Raw genomic sequence first — 18,623 nt, 5'->3', positions numbered from 1 at the left:
GCTTAAAACCTTCCTCTTCTGTCAAGCCTTCCCCCCTGGAAAATGAAGTTGTGTACTCTGATTCCATTGATTCTCTACCTCACCCTATTGACTGATTGAATGATTGTTTTTAGATTTGTATATCGTATTTAGTGCTCTTGGTTTTATCTATTTTATGATGTGTTTTGTAATTGGTTTTAAACGCTATGTAAACCGCTTTGATCTTTTGGAAAAGTGGTATATAAATAAATTATTATTATTATTATTATTATTATTATTATTATTATTATTGACGGCTGTTGTCCCCCTCTTTTTGCACTGTAACTGCACAATGGCAACCTTTCCACAAAGTCCCTTACTGTTGTGTGTCATGGCCATTGTCCGGTGTCTATGCTTCTCTCTCTGTTTGTGCAATGGTCCTGTTGGTGCAACCATGACAGCTCTCACCTCCAGGAATACAATCATTGTGCACAATACTGCATAACTGGTAAATTGGTTTATGATAGCATACATTCCCAAATACATGCCACCCATGTATTTTCTGGGGGTTTGATTTGCTTATTTTTTTAAAAAAATCCAAGCCATAGGGAGCCTGTTGGCAGGAGGTGCCTGTATATGTGTGATTCTGCAAATTATTTTATTTTATTTTTTAAAATAACACTTTTAACAATCAACCAGAATATTTTTTTATTTTATTTCCCTTTAAAAAATCTTTCATCAGTGAAATGGTGGAGGATTTGTGTGTGTGTGTTTTTAAATTACCATTGTAAAAGAGAGACATACATTTAAACCCATTAACAACACATGAGAACAGCAATTCATAATTCAAATGGAGCAGAAGCCAAGGTATATGAGAGAAGTAGAACTGCCTTTGTAGACTGGGGTCCAAAACACACTGGAGAAATAATCCAGATTGGGACCGCTTTAACTGCCCAAGCTCAGTGCTAGGGAATCCTGGGAACTGTAGTTTGTTGTGACAGCAGACTCTGACATAGAAGGCTAAATGTTTCCCAGAATTCCCTAGCATTGAGCCAGGACAGTTAAAATCGTCTCAGAATGAATTATTTCTACAGTGTGTGTTGGACCCAAGGCACATTTTAGTAAGCAAAATTTCTTTCATTTTATATCTTCTGCTGTACCGTTTCCTTCCAATCGACAATGGAGGAAAATTTTAGTACAAACTAATTATATTCCTCAAAACATGCCAAGACATTATGCAGCTGGATTGACACTTGTATCTGATTTTAACAACATTTCTTTTGCCCTTTGTAAGCTGCTTTGAGTCCACAGTACTGGCTGGGGAAAAGGTGGGGAATGAATGAATAAATAAATGAACACGTAGCTCTGTCCTCCAGCACACTCCACTGATGCCTGCTTATTGCCCACACAAATGACCAATGCCAAACTGAAGCAGTAACACAAGCATGTGTCACATGGGCAAAAAGCAATATATGCACAATATATGCTAGAGTACATGCCCTCAGTTGCCTGTCTTTCTCTCTGCCTGCTACATTGGAAGAAGGCAACTAGACAATGCAACCAGTCAGACCAGAACAGCCACGAGCTTCACTACAGCCAAGATAGGAACTGTTGGAGAAGGGTATTTGGAGGACTGGCTGCAAGGACTGTTCCTGCCACCCACACCTAACAACATAACCTTAGGTCTCTGCCTTATTTATTTGTAACCTATCTTCCTCCCAAAACTGGGACTCAAGGCTCCTGCTAGTCGATCTGAGACTGCAACCTGTTTCCTCATTTCTGCATTATCTAAACCTCTCTATCTGATCTTTGGCCTTATAATTTCTCATGGACTATATCTGAAATACTATATAATTGCTGGATTTTGGCTTTTTATAAATCATATGAGGAAACAAGGCTCTACAAAGAATTAGCGATTGATTGTTTGAAAGTGGGATTTTACAAACTGGCCATATCAAAGAACTTTTTCTTTTAGTGTCAATGCATTAAATATTCCTAGAAATGTTATTATTACTAGCAAAAAATCTTTTTGTCATTAAAACAACTTAAAAACTATAGTTACCCAATGAAATACCCTGGTGGCGCAGTGGTTAAATGCCTGTACTGCAGCCATTCACTCAAAACCACAAGGTGGCGAGTTCAAGACCAGCAAAAGGGCCCAAGCTCAACTCAGGCTTGCATCCTTCCGAGGTCGCTAAAATGAGTACCCAGACTGTTGGGGGCAAATTAGCTTACTTGCTAATTAGCTTACTTGCTGTTCACCGCTATGATCTTTGGAATAGCGGTATATAAATAAAACAAATTATTATTATTATTATTATAAAAACCAGAGCAGCCTATGGGTATGTGTGAGTAACAGTCTATCACACCATCTACTAAAATAGTATTTTATTTTATTTACTTCTTAGGCTGCATCCACACTGCAGAAATAATCCAGTTTGCCACCATTTTAACTGCCATGGCTCAAGGCAATGGAATTCTGGGAGTGGTAGTTTGTTGTGGCAGATGAGAGATTATTTCTCCAGTGCAGATGCAGTCTTAGTATCATTACAAGGGTACTGCAGACATTCTTTGCTAAATGTATTGTGTATATAAAGAAAACAAATGTATTGTCAGATAGCTTTTCTTTGCAAGCAAAAGACTTCAGAAATCACTAGCTGAATTAAAATTTGCAAAAATGTGTCCTCACAAAGGGAAGTAGTCTCTGCTAAAGTAGGCAATCAGCAGCATATGGTGTCAGCACAGCTGTAAATACTCTATGTCATGTTGACAGAGAAACTTCAAAATGTAGACTGGTGAGCTGATGAATTTTGGAATCAATGGCTTTAGCAAATCACTTTCCGCACTTAAATCTGTCAGGTTCTTTTTAGCTAAAGCCAAGGAAAGTTCAACAGAACTATGCCCCACCTATTCTCAGTTTTTCACAACTATTTTTGGCAATGCTGAAAACCAGCTCTTTTTTACAAGGACGGGACACAGAACTCTTAGTGAAAATATTCACTTATTGATTTACAATGTCCTCAGAGATAGCAATGTGTAACAATTGGTACTTATCTACTTTGTCATTGCTGACTGAGTGGACTGAAGTATGCAACTAATTCAAGGTTGAGGAATAAAAAACAGGATTTATTATTATTATTATTATAAATAAGCAGCAGTCGGGGTAACAAGGATGCTGCATAACATTTTCAAAATATTAATATTTTTAAAAAATATTGTTCTCATTTTTAAGAACTTATTTTTGATTGAGATATAATAAATCCACTAAAAAATAAACATCAAACAGTTTTATTCTGTAATTTAACTCTCATATTCAACAGAATAATTTCATTTTCTATATTTTCATCCTTTGAAACTATCCTCTTGAAACTATTTTTTTTCTCCAGCTCTTTTTTCTCCAGTTATTTATTATTTACTGAAACTCTCCATTTCTTGGAGTTTTCATTGACTCCTGCTAAAAGTAGCAACATTTCAGCATCAAGTCTTAAACCACTTGTCTGATATTTAATTGGCCATCACAGGTCTCTACTGGAAAATAAAACAGTGTCCATAATATGTGCTTCAACTACATTCAGCTGTGCTCTAGAGGTGTCCAAAATAGCATCCAGAATAGCAGCAATCTATTGTTTATGATGTGACCATCTGCAGTAGCTGACAGTCACTTCAAATGTAAGAGAACATTTCAGTCTCCCAAGATACTCTGTTGCTGACCTTAAGGTGGCAATTCTTGAATAAAATAATTTCAAAGGGAAACTCCAAGGTGAAATGACTGAATTAAAAATAACTCAGAAGTGATGTGGGTTTTATTCCACTTTATTTGAAAATTAGTTTACCAATACCAGGAAGTTCTAACAATATTGCTTTGTGCATCATGAGCCTTGGCTCTAAATATTTTAAATACATCTACGCCACACATATATTATAGCTTGAATTTATTGTATTTCATTATCCTCTGATATCACTACAAAAATATCTCCCTGCACTTGGTTGTATGTATACCTGCCATGCAACTCTGATTCTGATGAAATGGAGTAATACAATCATATGCCACATTGAGACAGATTTAAGGTGGCTATCACTCTGGAAATTCTTCAAAGGGATTTGTTTCTGACATGGTACAGTCAGATTTGTTACTAACATGATACAGTCAGATAGTGGTAACAAAAACAGTGAATATCTCCAAACTGGGATCTTCCAGCCCACTACAAATCAGGAAGATATATAACCTTACTGCTAACATGTTAAAGCTTTTCCAGGTCAGGATTTTTTGCCATAGAGATGCTTCCACAGAACTAACATTTCATTATGGTTTAGAAAGGACTATGTCACAGCCAAAAAAACAAATGAGTCCTAAAACAGATCAAGTCAGAAATCTCCATAGAAACAAAAGTCCAAAATATACTGCAGAAATAATCCAGTTTGAGACCACTTTAACTGCCCTGGCTCAATGCTGGGGGATCCTGGGAATTGTAGTTTCTTGTGGCACTAAAGCTCTCTGGCAGAGTAGTCTAAATGTCTCAAAAAAACTACAGTTCCCAGAATTCCCTAGTATTAAGCCAGGGCTGTTAAAGTGGTCTCAAACTGAATTATTTTTGCATTGTGTTTTGGACCCAAAATGACAAAACTTAGGCTGTCATACTTCAGACACATCATGGGAAGGCATGACTTATTGGAAAAAAACAATAATGCTAGAAAAGGTGGAGGGAAGTAGAAAAAGAGGAAGGTCACATGCTAGATGGATGAACTCTATTAAGGAGGTTGCATTATGAGTTTAGAGGAACTAAGTGGAGGACAAGGAGTCTTAGAGATGTCTCATTCAGAAGATCACCATAGATCGATATCAACTTGAGGGCAGATAGCAACAACAAAAATGTCACATAAAACAGCAGGTGTGAATATGGTTTGACTGACATATCAGAGTTGCTTGAACATTACTTTTTAATCCTGGAGAAAGGTGATGGAGAAAAGTGCTGAGGATACAATGGACAGCCAAAAGGCAAACAAATGGATTCTAGAACAAATCAAGCCTGAACTCTCCATGGAACCCAAGGTAATTAAAGTGAGTTTGTCATATTTTGGCCACATCATAAGAAGGCATGATTCATTAGAAAAGACAATAATGCTGGGAAAGGTAGAGGGTAGTAGAAAGTGAGGAAGACTACATGCCAGATGGCTAGACTCAGTCAATGAGGTTGTGTATTTTATTATCTTTTACAGTAACCTGCCTTGATCTGCTTATTATTATTATTATTATTATTATTATTATTATTAGAGTCTGAATCTGCAGGACCTAAGCAGAGCAGTGAAAGACAGGGAAGCTTGGAGACATCTCATCCACAGGGTCACCATGAGAAGTTGGCTAAAGGGCAGTTAACAACAACAACAAAAGCAAAGCTACCACATGGTATTCCTGGCAAGATTTATTCAGTTGAGGTTTGCCTTTGCCTCTCTTGAGGCTGAGAGAAGAGTGTGACTTGCTTAAGCTCACAAAATGGATTTATATGACTAAATGGGCATTTGAACCCTCCAGGATCGTAATCCAGCATTCAAACCACAACGCCAAACTGGCTCTCCCCTTCCATTTTTACTCTAGACTAAATCCTTCCTCTTATTATGTCCATCAGAGGGCCTTTTCACATTACACAGTCATAGCATAATGACATCATACTCTCCAACTGTCCCAATTCCGCAGGGAGAGTCTATTAATCCTCTGTCATCCCACTTCTTCAGCTGCATTTCAAATGACCCAGTTTCCTCCTCTCACTTCCCCCTTTTTCCTTAGCTTGCCTCAGTTGCTACAAACTGAATTCAAAATAGTTTTTGTTTAATTAATTCAGATGGGGGCGGGGAGGGCATAGAAGCCAGTAGGTTCAGACAAAGGCAAACTGCTACTAACTTGCCTATTCTTCTGCATGAATAACGTTTGCCATTTAGATCACACTCTGATGTTATTGAGCCATATGTGTCCCAGTTTTCCTCTGTGAAATTTTGGTGTACCATGGCTGCATCCTATGGGGTCCTGGGGTTTGTAGTTTGGTAACTCTAAGCCCTCTGGCTTAGAATTCTTGATACCCTTCCTTAAACCCCCAAATCCCAGGATACCATAGGATGTTGTCATGCTGGTAATAATGGAACCATGGTGCTATATTGTATAGTATGCGAGGGTCCACAGTCTCTGACACAAACCAAATCCATCTCTGGCCACTTATAAAGACTTTCTATCCTTCGAGTACAGACACATTTTTAACAGGCTTATAATGCATACTGAAATACATCTGTTCAGAATACGAAGCAAGTTCCATCTTTGATAGGCCTTCCTCTCAAGTAACTGTCAAGTTGTCACCTTAAACCATCAGAGCCTATTGTTTCCCAGCTTTGAATTGTGTCTAGTCAGTTCTACTACATCTTTCCTTCCTTCTACGATCTGTGTGTACATTACCCTGCAGTCTTCAAATGTTATGGTTTAATTAATTGTACATCTTGGGTTAATTTTCTAGAGCTTTTGAATGACATTTTGGAAATGATCTGCCTTGGACAATAGGAGCAGTTGTTTTGATCTAGAACCAGATGGGAAAGTCTCTCCAATATGTCAGTGTTGTGGGCTTGGTTCTTGGTCTCACTGACACCAGCCCTTTATCTCCCCTTCAGATTTTCATTTTTATTCTTAATTTTACTCAGATTATACCTTTAGAGCCTTTGGACTGACTAATATTATCCCTACTATTTCTGGCTCTCTTATTGAGAGGTCATTCTTTTTCTTCTGTCTTCTTTCAGTCTTTCTCTTAGTTATGAAAGCACCAGGGCATATACCTACCTTTGTTAATACCAGCCAAATGTTGGCTGTTTTTAATTGTTCCCTGCTTATTTTAACCAATTCTATTTTATATTATTACCTATTGTTTTATACGTATTTTGCAGATTGTACGCCATTGGCAGGCTATATTTTTATTGATTTGATCATTTGTATGTACAGCGCTGTGTACATTTACAGCTCTATATGGCTCATGTTCAGCAGAACTGCTGTTTAAGCAGAAGAAGTTTAAAGAGGCCGCTTTAAGGGCCTATTGGCTTATATCTGATTATATACAGTATTCTAGGTTAACAAGTCTCAGTTGGATGGCCCTTCCCTTTCAAACATAGATGTAAAGAAACACAAAGAGGACCACATAACGTAGAGGCATGTCTCAGTTAACAAAGCTTCTAATAGCAAATCTTCTTTTTAGAAAAGTTTTTTTTGTAAAAAAAAAAAAAAAAATTCCCTTTCCTCCTCATTCTCTGTCTAACTGGAGGATTTTTAGCAGCATCAGCATTGGGAGGATGGTAAAGGAGGGCTGGAAAAAAACACAGGGCTTTCAGTGCTGGGTTGCAACAGCATGTCTGCAATAAACAATGCAATAAGCACAGTCTGAACTTAAAAACAATGAAATTCTGCTCTACCACTTCCTTCCATAGCCATATGTGTCTGATTACAACAGATAAAGTAAACAACTGCCTCCATACTGAGCATGTATGTACAGCAAAAAAAAAAAGAGAGAGAGAGAGAGAGAGAGAGAGAGAGAGAGAGAGAGAGAGAGAGAGAGAAAAGAGGACAACAGATTAGCCTGATTCACCAGTTCCCCCAGCATGTTAAAATAAAACATAAATCTATAAATTTGGCAACCAAGATGGAAATTATCAGAAAAGCAGAGGTTGCTCTGGGAAAATTCATCCCTGGATGCCTTGTGGAAGAAGCCCTCAAGTGGCCTCTAGAAGTTTCAGAGTTTAAAAAAAAAAACTTATGCAAGACTTATTTGACCAATTTGTTTCATTTTACATGTGCATATTGTTAGTTCTGAATTTTAAAAACTGCTGAAACAAGTTCATCTGTTTTGCTTTTTTGTGGTGTAGGAACCTATTCCTATTCTTACCATGTTATTTCTGCCTCTGATACCAAATGTTCCATTGAGGTAATGTCCAAGAACACATCTGTTTTATTAAGTAGATTTACCTGTACATTTTTCTTTCCTGAACAGCTCCCATACACCTGCCTGTAGAAAAGTGTCTTCTCCCACTACAATTTGATAGGCTTCCAGACCAGTGAAAAAATGTGAGTTATACCACCAAGAAGTATGTGCATATCTACCAAACCACAATTATAGGAAATTGAAGGAATATATATGTGTGTGAGCGTGCCTTCAAGTTGCCTATCAATTTATGGTGACCCCATGAATTTCACAGGGTTTTCTTGGACAAGGAATACTGAGATGTAGTCTTGCCAGTACTTTCCTTGAATATAGAAAGAGGTAATCTCTAATATAATAATGTACGGTAGTATCACTCATCTCTTCCAACAGGAGTTTGGTGAGAGTCAGCATATGTATATGTATAGGTATATACATAGATACTTTTAAGGATAGTGATGATTTCACAAAAAAACCTAGTTTGATTTCTGACAAAGTCTTGCCCAGCTGGTCTTTATTCTAGCTGAACAGTATTCAACTGGTGAAGCAACCCAAAACATCAGCAGCTTAAGAGGAGCAGCCAGGAAATCTCCATAGATATCAGAAGGAAAGCAAAACACCCGTTCCCAACATGTACCAGATGCAGAGCAATCCAAAGTGAGAAGAAGGTGGAAGGGATTCTGTACTGGACTGGACTGATGACATCATGCTAAGGATAAACCCATGAGCCTGTCCAGCTGAAGCAATGCCAGTAGATCCATATGACTCAGGAGTGTGCTGAATCCATCTGTAGTTTTTAACTCTTTCTTCACCAGTTGCTCTCTTTTAGATCCCCCCCCCCTTCATTGGGTCCGTACAGATAGGCCAGAATAAAGTTGCTTCGGATCACTTTGGAGATATGCTGTTTAAATGATGCATGCATCCTAAGAGTCCAGAAGCCACACCAAAGCCATGCTCCAGTCCTAAGGACTGGACCACAGCTTTGGCACAGTTTCTGACCTCTTAGAACGCATGCATCATTTAAACAGCATACTTCCAAAGTGACCTGAAGCAGCTTTATTTTGGCCTGTCTGTTCAGGCCCTTTAATTCCATATGCCCCTATCAGGAACACTTCTGAAAGAAAACCTCTCTCTGAGATGCACAGACTTGTTGCTGTAGTATGCCTTCAGGTCATTTCCAACTTATGGTGAACCTATCATTGGGTTTTCTTGGCAAGATTTGTTCAGATGAGGTTTGCCATTGCTTTTCCCTGAGGATGAGAGCATGTGACTTGGCCAAGATCACTCAGTGGGTTTCATGACACAGCGGGGAATCAAACCTTGGTCTTCAGACCTGTAGTCCAACACTCAAACTATTACATCATGCTGCCTCTAAAATACTGATCTAGGAATGGGACAGCCACTGTCCTGAGGACAAGTGTGTCTTCAATGACTATTCCTTATCTGCCATTATATCTGATGTCTGTCACACCACTGAAGTCAAGAGGAATTTGTGCTCCTTGTTAAGACTTTAGTAGAACTCTAATTTTCTTATATATGATACAGCTTTCCTATAGAATCCCTTCCCTTTCTTTGGTCAAATATAGTTTCTAATGAAAAGCCATGCTGGATTCAGGGAGGTGTAGGGGAAAAAAAGAGGGATCCCCCCCGCAAGGTTTGCTTCTACCACACTGAGAGCACATGTAGAAACTGATGTGGTTCCTGGCGACAGAGAAAGCAACATCAACCACAAACTGGAAAGCAGTTTCCCAGTTATAGTCAGGGATCTGGCCTGAGCACAGACTCTCCTGCCTATTAGATCTGCTTCCATGTATCACAATTCAATATTGTAAATCTTTCCTCCATGAAGTGATTCCTGTCACTGAACTCTGCACTGCCATGTGTTCAAGGATAAGTATCAAACTGCAAGACTGACTATTAAAAAGATGTTCCAAACAGCAGTCTGGGGCCCATTCATACTACACAGTTATTGCATCATTATTCCACTTTCACTGGTTCCATCCCCTGGAATTCTGGGGTTTGTAGTTAAATGTAGTTAGCTAAGAATTCAAAATACAGCTCCCTAAACAGCCAGTTCCAGGATTCCATAGGACGGAACTATGGCAGTTAAAGTGGAATAATAGCTCTATAATTGTGTATAGTGGGCCCTTCCCTTACGCGGGGGATCCGTTCCAGATCCCCCTGCATAAGGGGAATTCTGCATATGCTTACACCCCATTGAAGACAATGTTCACGGTGGCACGAGGCTTCAGCCACGTATAGCGCGCCCACAAATAGCGCACCCACTTATGTATGAACAAAGCCGTTTCTCACACTTAGTTCAGTGAAGTGGCTCAGATATGTTGTTACTGTGTGCCTTCAAGTCATTTCCGACTTATGGCAACCCTAAGATAAACCTTTCATGGGGTTTTCTTGGCAAAATTTGTTCAGAGAAGGTTGTTAGAAATTAATTCCTGACAAAACACTCTTCTTGTCCCAAAAAGTAAGTACAGTCATTTCTCCCTTTTCGCGACCTTGGAATCCATGACCTCGCTCTTTGTGCATGGCGAACAGGGAAGGAACAAAATGGCACATGCACCTGCAGGAGCACATGGCCATTGAAATGCATGGGACCCCAATACTGGCGAGTATTTGTGAGGTGGGGGGGGTCTAGAACGGATCCCCCCATGAAGGGACAACTGTAGTTGCAGGCAATTACACTGCTGGAAAATGACTGTTAAAAAAAGGAACTTGCCCAAGCTCTGGTGAAGTGATCAGGCATGGTTTATCTGCAACCAAAGCTAAGTGTTGCAAATGTTGAAGACTGCCAAGTGTTAAGGAGCCAAGATTGAAATTTCATGAGACATTTCCAGCGTTTCATTCCTCATTGATAAACTAGCTAGACTAGACTAACCAACCATAATTCAAAAGATGTTATGGATCAACTAACTGTTAGCAACTTATAAAATAGCAGAAATGGCATTTTGTATGTAGGCCACACAGTGCTGGGCTGGCATCCGTTCCGAAGACATCTGTGTACCTCTCACAGCAGCTGGGACAACTTCCCACTGAGCTTTGGAATCTAGCAGGACTAGAAATGGGGAAGAATTCCTGGCTAATCTTTCTGTTTCAGCTGGAGTTGGGAGAGTGCTCAAGCAGAATTAAATGCATATGGCTTTTCCCAATTAAATGAGTTTTTCATCCACAGTGAACATGATATTTGCTCTTTTTTAAAAGAAAACAAAAACAAACCCAGCAAAAACTATGCATGAAATTTGCCAAACCTATGTACAATTTATTACAACCCTTGAATGGTAAATTTAATATTCATACTGAATCTCCCTGTGTCAATTCGTTATTTTCTTTTTCTTTCCTTTTGATATATAATGTCACAATCTGCTGTGGTTTTACACCACCTCCGGACACACCTGGACTCCCAGAGGACCATTTAATTGCTTTGTTTTACCTTTTTGTAAGATATACAGTCTGTCCAGTCTGCAGAAGCTTTTCAGAGCATCTGTAGCCAGATTTGATTGCTTAAATGGAAAGAACTTTTGTGTATAAATACTGGTATATCAGGATCAGCTCTTTGTTTATTGTTAAATCTAGGCTACACATCCACCAAGCCAATCAGAATGCTAATGTTTTTAGACCAGCCAATGACCAGTACGGGTACACAATGAAGCCCACTTGGCCACTCAGGTGTTTTAGGTACTGTTGTTTAATTTTTCAGTCGTGCTTGTCTATTACGCTTGGGCTGTTGTATTTCTATCTGGGTTTTTATAAATTCCTCTGGAATCTGTACTGATGAAGAGAAGTATTCAAATCTACAAATACAGCCATTGACCACACCAATATCAGTCATTTTTAAATGCCATTTCCCATTCCCACTTGTTTACCTTACAAATAATAAGCACAGTATTTTCTTACCACCTGTTAAGGTCTTAGCAGTCTCCCTACTTTGAGTTTTCATTTGTGAAATCTGAAAAGCAGAAATGGTTGCTAGCACTGTTGAAGTTCTAGTGCCAATCATCCTTTAGGAAAGTAAGTAGGTCCTTTAAGCAGTGAATAAGTAATCTCTCTGGATCAAAACCATAGTGTATTTTAGCAAGATGCAAGTGAGTCCCAAAGTGGTGTAGTAGTTCGGGTGTTGGACTAGGACTCTGAGACACCAGGCTTTGAATCCATGTTCAGTCACAGAGCCACAGTAGGTGACCTTGGGCAAGTCACATTTTCTTGTGCTTTCTTGATGCTTTTGGGATCCCATAAGTCAAGAAAGACTTTAAGGCACACAATAACAACAAAATATAGTGAAGGACTGTGCTCTGTTTAATATTTTGTTTTACTTACAGAAAAAAACCAAGTGCATTTTAATTATCATGAAATTATATAGACTTCAGAGGAGATCTCTGTTATTCATCATCCATCAGTAACTGTCACACATAACCACATTTCATGCTGCCATGCTTGGCACACTGCTGGTGGTGTGTGTGTATGTATGGAAAATCTCATTCTACTCACTGCAAAATATTGCAGCTAGAATGGTGGGGAAATGCCATGTCTGCAACCGCAGCATTACTTTGTAGAAGGATGCCTGGATTTCTCACCAGTAACAACTGTGTATTTACTGCTCAAAAATATAACCTGGAAAAGCTCACGCTAATATGAATCCATAACTTCCATGCAGTGCCATGCCAGTTCCAGCAAAAGTCAACAAGACTCCCATATAACCTTAGAGAATTATTTTAGGAAATAGAGGACTTTGGATGTGTCTGGTTTGAAACACTTATTCCATCTTAGTTTAGTGGGCCCCAACTTAGCAGCTCCAAGTGCCTGACCATACTTTGCTTGGCTTTGTGTTCCATTCACTCTGTGCATTCTTACTTACAGGACTCTCCCCTGTTCATTCATTCATTGTAGCTTCTTCCTCCCTCAAGCATTTCCTTAGCCCTAGATGTTCCTTTTCTGGATCCAGAAACAGAAAAAGAACCACCTTGCTGAACACAATCTTCAAGTATCTTTTAGGCTGCCAGATGCTAATAACTCAAAGACATAGCTGTATTAGTCTGGAAAATCAGTATTGCAAAGGGATCTTGTGTACCACCTTTGAGACTAACTGAAAGAAAGAAGTTGGTAGCATGAGCTTTCGTAGACTTGAACCTACGTCCTTCCCCAAATGTGCATCTGAGGAAGTAGTCTAAAAAGCTCATGCTATCAACTTCTTTCTTTCAGTTAGTCTCAAAGGTGCTACAAGATCCCTTTGCATACAGATGCTAGTAATGAGCATGTAAAAAATGTCTATTTTCAGATCCAGAAACTCTAGCAGGAAAATGATAGAATACCATAATAGTGAAAAGATATTTTCAGAAGGCATTTATAGAATCACAGAGTTGGAAGAGACCACAAGGGCCATCGAGTCCAACCCCCTGCCATGCAGGAACTCCCAACCATAGCATCCCCGACAGATGGCCATCCAGCCTCTGTTTAAAGACCTCCAGGGAAGGAAACTCCACTACACTCTGAGGGAGTGTGTTCCACTGTCGAACAGCCCTTACTGTCAGGAAGTTCCTCCTAATGTTGAGGTGGAATCTCTTTTCCTGTAGCTTGCATCCATTGTTCCGGGTTCTGTTCTCTGGAGCAGCAGAAAACAAGCTCAATATGACATCCCTTCAAATATTTAAACACGGCTATCATTTCACCTCTTAACCTTCTCATCTCCAGGCTAACATCCCCAGCTCCCTAAGTCGTTCCTCATAGGGCATGGTTTCCAGACCCTTCGCCATTTTAGTCGCCCTCTTTTGGACACGCTCCAGTTTCTCCACAGCCTTTTTTCCCTTGATCTGGACACTATACTTCTGTTGATGCAGCCTAAAATTGCATTGCATTGGCCTTTGTAGCTGCTGCATCACACTGTTGACTCACGTTCAATTTGTTCGGCAATTCAGGGGCACCAACAGCCACTAGATTACCCTATTTATGTGGGGGAGGGGACACACACCAAAAATCAATAATCCCAGCACTCACTTAACAATGGGCAATGTCTCTAATTACCTTGCATTGTTCTTTTTGTAACCAATACTTGAAACTCTGACTCTTTCAAAAACTGCTCAGACCATTTTAATTAATAATATCATATTGTCATTCATATTATTCCCATGCTAAAAATGGGTTTAAAAATTCAGGAAGAGAAAAATTCCTTATATCTGTGGCATAAGGCCAGTCAAAGAGCTAGTGAGTGTGGGCTAAGAACAAACAAAAGCTAAAAAGGTAACTGTGTTTGAAGCAACACCTGAAATTTGTTTTAATAGTGGCAAAACAAATGAAAATAATGAATGAATAGGGGCATTCTGGCAAGATTAAAGAACATGGCCACAATCTAGTGCTCACAACAGAAAGGTCAACTCAGCAAGTACAATAATATGATGAGAAAGTTCACTGCAATCTGTAGGTAAACATAGAATGAGAGGAAGATTAACTTTGCTTATGAAGGCTCCTTTCATGTATAAAATTCAAGCACAGTTCTTCCAAGATCAAAACAGAGAACTCAGTGCCAGTCTGGAAAAGAAACTGCGTCTACTGAGAGGCCTGTTAGAAACAGGCTGGGAGATGAGCACCCCATTCAGGATCCCAGCTATGTCCTTTCTCCAAACAGTCCATTCTACCTCATCATCTCAGTGTCATGGGCCCCACAACAGATCAGTACTCTGTGCCTATGAACATATTAAATACTAAATGTTGTGCTTTGGAATCCCTTTCCTCTGCTTTAGGTTGTAGAGGTATTTTTGTAAATGAGAAATAAGGTGTTGATGAAAAGATGGTGTTAATATCTGTTTGCCACAAATTATGCAGTCGAGTTTCCCACATTTGGGTAAATCACAGGGGTCAGCACACCTGGAGTGCAATGAATGAGCCTCATCCTGGGAAAGCAGCTTTGTGATCATCTGGAAGACCAAAGGTTGGGAACTACTGCAAACAGATAATAACACCACATTTTCATCAACACATTTGGGTAATCACCATTCCAAGAGGAACAGTTATCCAGCGATTCTTAAGGTATCTGAGAGATTCTTCCACCTCACCCCATGGACAAGGGTGTGTATGTTTGTGCCTTCAGGCTACCTTTTATGGCAACCCCATGAATTTGGATTTATTAGGCAAGAAATACTCAGATGTGGTTTGCCACTGCTTGAATATAGGCTACAGCTTTTGATATTTCTTGGCAGTCTCCATCTGAGTACTAACTAGAATTGACCCTGCTAAGCTTCAGACAGGATCTGGTGCCTTCAAGGTGTTTAGCAGCATATGGGTGCCCACTGACTGCAACTGCTTCTTTCTTTCCTGGAAACTCACAGTTGTTCACGGATAAGCACTATGCCCCCACTTTGAGAAGCACTGCTATAATCTAAACCCAGAAAGAAGGGAAAACACATAGGGCAGCAAAAACTTTTTAACATTCACTGATAAACCCATTTTGTTTGCTCAAGAAAAAGCTCACATTCCACATGTGGGCTAGTCTGAGATTGTAACTGGAAGAAATGGCGAGATACCCACTCCCAGGCCTCCCCTGTTTTGTTTTTTAAAAGGGACAGGGGCTCTGCACAATCCATTCAGCTGTTGTTGGACTACAGTTCTTCCCATCACCCCTCACAACAGGCTAAGGACACTAAAGACATTGGCTGAAGTTGATAGCAGTTAAATCCAACAACTCTAGGGGTTAAAGCTGGGTTAAGACATATTGAGGTGCATAACTGGGGTGGGCAACTGTGGCTCTCCAGCTGCTTTTGCACTGCAATTACACTTGGGTAGTAAAAAGGAAATGCACAGATATAGGGTGGGTGATGCCTGGCTTGAAGGCAGTACATGCAAAAAGGATCTGGGAATTTTAGTGGACCACAGGGTGATCGTGAATCAGCAGTCATCATCATCATCATGTTTATGCCGCTTTCCCCCCAGAAAGCGACCCAAGGCGGCTCACAAATAAAAACATTTTAAAAACACATTACAATAAAAACAATTAAAACATCAGTTAAAAACAATATAAAATTACATACTTTAAAAACTACAGTACCCACCCCATATAATAAACACCTCATATAGATGCCATCCCATCATTATATATTAAAATCCATAGTTATATATTAAAAGAAATAAAAGTATTTCTAGGAAGATCAGGAGCAGTAGGCTGCATTTTAGATGTGATACAGCAGCTAAGAAAGCCAATGCAATTCTATAAGCTGAATCAATAGGAGTAGAGTGTCTCAATTGATAGTACCACTCTATTCTGCTTTGGTCAGACCTCAGCTGGAATATTGTGTCCACTTCTCCACATCACAATTCAAGAAAGATGTGGACAAGCTGGAGCATATCCAGAGGAAGGCAACCAAAACGATGAAAGGTCTGGAAACCATGCCCTTAGGGAGCTGGGGATGTTAACCCTGGAGAAGAGAAGATTTCAGGGGTGACATGATAGCCCTGTTTAAATATATGAAGGGATGTCATCTTGAGGATGGAGCAGGCTTGTTTTCTGCTGCTCCGGAGATTAGGACATGAAGCAAAGTGAAAGAGATTCCACTTAAACTTTTCCTAAGAGTAAAAACTGTTCAACAGGGCAATGCTGCCCTGGAGAGTGATAGAGCCACCTTCTTTGGAGGTTTACAAACTGAGGCTGGATGGCCATCTATCAGGGGTGCTTTGACTGTGTATTCCTGCATGGCAGGCGGTTGGGCTGGATGGCCCTTGTGGTCTCTTCCAACCAACTCTAGATGCCATAGATTCCACCTAGATTCCATCTAGATTCTGTGAGCCTACGAGGACAAAACGGGCAAAGGTTTCAACGTGATGTTGCCAATGTGAACAAAGTGGTATCTGTCTGAAACCCAAATTTGCTTTGAACCCACTTCCTTGCCTAAGGGGCTTCTCCTCCTCAGTGCTGCAACAGGCGCACTGCATGGCACTGATGCACTGCCAAAAAGAAGCTGCCTACAGCCACTTCTTTTTTGCAGCACCGTAAGCAGGAAAGGGTGCTGCCATGACGCCACTTCCTGTCTGCGATGTGTGGATGCTGTGCCATCATGGCGGCCCTTGTGGACTGGAGGCCACTATAATGGCGCTGCCATCGCGCTAGGGTTCAGGAGCTTGTGGTTGTTGCGCGCTCCTGAACCCTAGTTTTAGCCCGGTTACGGTACTTCCCACCTGTCTGTTCTGGGCCTAAGTCATGTAATAATAATAATAAATAACAAAATTTTATTTATATCCCACTTTTTGTTAACAAACAATCAAAGCGGCTGACATCTAAAATCCATCCAACATACAGTACAATGCACATATCTAGTATCCCCATTATCCCCCCAAAAAGAATTACAGTTTAAATTAATTTCATGTGCTTTTAACTCCTCATTGTGTTCTGTCTGTGCAATAACCATCCGTGAATTGGCTTGCTTTTTCTGGGATGCTAACACTTTCAACATTTTTGAGATGGAAGTGCCTACAGGTCCCCCGTATGAAAAAGTCCAGAGGATGGGAGGTAGAATCCTAGAATAGAATCGTACAGAATAGCTCTGTTCTGGGGGCAGAACAAACCACAATGCCCAGAGTAACACAGCGGTGAGGCGTGGCAGTTAAAGTGGTGTCAATGCGGATTATTTTCTGCAGTGTGGCTGCAGCCTTTGAAAAGGGAGGGGGAGGGGGGTTGGACCCAGGCTGCAGGGAAGGGTCAGAAAGGGAGGGGAAAGGGGGGGCTCCTTGAGGAGGACTAGCCCAGCGGCCTAAAATGGCCCCTACTGGGCACGTCTTCCTCCTCCTCCTCCTCCTCCTCTTCTTCCTCCTCCTCCTCCTCCTCCTCCTCCTCCTCCTCCTCCTCCAGGAGCCCCCCCCCCTTTTCCCTACCTTTCAGACCCTTCCCTCCAACCTGGGTCCAACCAGCCCCAAACATGTGCCTATAGGGCAACCCACCGACCCCAAACCCAGCCCCCAGCCCCCTTACCACATTGCTGAGGAAGTCGGCCTCATTGAGCTCGCCCAGGTCCAAGAAGCCAGGGGCTGCTGCGGTGGGGGTGGGGAAGGGCTCCAGGAGGCTGTCCATGGTGGGCGCCCAGGGCAAGGCAGCCTTCCTCCTCCTCCTCTTCTCCTTCTCCCTCCTCAGGGGCTCCTCACTCCCGCTCAGCCTCCTGCTCCCGGGGGGGCCCGGTCAGCCATGGGGCCCAGCAAGCAGGGGGCCTGGGGGCTGGACTGGCCAGGGAGGGAGGGAAGGGCTCTGGAAGCAGGGGCTTAGGACAGAAAGGCTGCCTGCCTGCCTTCTTGCTTGCTTGCCTGCCTGGGGTCTGAGCCCAGCTGTCACCGCCACACAGACCCCGCCTCGCCTCCTTTGCACGATAAATATTGAAAAGCCCAGCAGCCCTGAGAGGCAGCCGCCTGGGCCACTCAGAGCAGGCCGGCCACAAGTCCCGCCCCTCTGGCCCCGCCCCTCCAATGGGCCCCTCCTGCAAGGCCTGGCCCTTGCCCCCCCCCCCCCAGAGGAGTCCTCCTCGGGGCTCAGAGCCCTGGCCTCCCGCTCGGGAGCGTCGGCCTCAGAGAGGAGCCTGTGGAGCTCTCTAGACTTCAGTCTGCTTCCTCAGGGCGTTTAGTGGAGGGGAAAGCAGGGACAGACAGACAGACAGATGTGAGTGGGGCACCTCTGAGCCTCGCTGAAAGAAAGAAGTTGGCAGCAGGAGCTTTCCTAGGCTAAAGTCTGCTTCCTGAGATGCATTT

General features: G+C 41.5%; 1 protein-coding gene across 3 annotated transcripts in view; it reads right to left on the bottom strand.

Annotated features, from left to right (window-relative positions):
• CREB3L1 (cAMP responsive element binding protein 3 like 1) overlaps positions 1-17,992 on the bottom strand; it is a 115,294-nt gene extending 97,302 nt beyond the window's left edge. For all 3 annotated transcript variants that reach the window (XM_089521527.1, XM_089521529.1, XM_089521528.1), the window contains exon 1: positions 17,860-17,992. In XM_089521527.1, the coding sequence (XP_089377653.1) occupies positions 17,860-17,958 (99 nt within the window). In that variant the 5' untranslated portion in view covers positions 17,959-17,992. The remainder of the gene's footprint in view (positions 1-17,859) is intronic.
• Between the last annotated feature and the right edge of the window lie 631 nt (positions 17,993-18,623).

This window comes from Sceloporus occidentalis, unplaced genomic scaffold (genome assembly GCF_023333645.1).
Source record: "Sceloporus occidentalis isolate IW3139 unplaced genomic scaffold, rSceOcc1.0.p SCAF_4, whole genome shotgun sequence".
NCBI classification, from domain to species: Eukaryota; Metazoa; Chordata; class Lepidosauria; order Squamata; family Phrynosomatidae; genus Sceloporus; species Sceloporus occidentalis.
The sequence above is the reverse complement of the archived record's forward strand: the minus strand, read 5'-3'. Positions and strand labels throughout refer to the sequence as shown.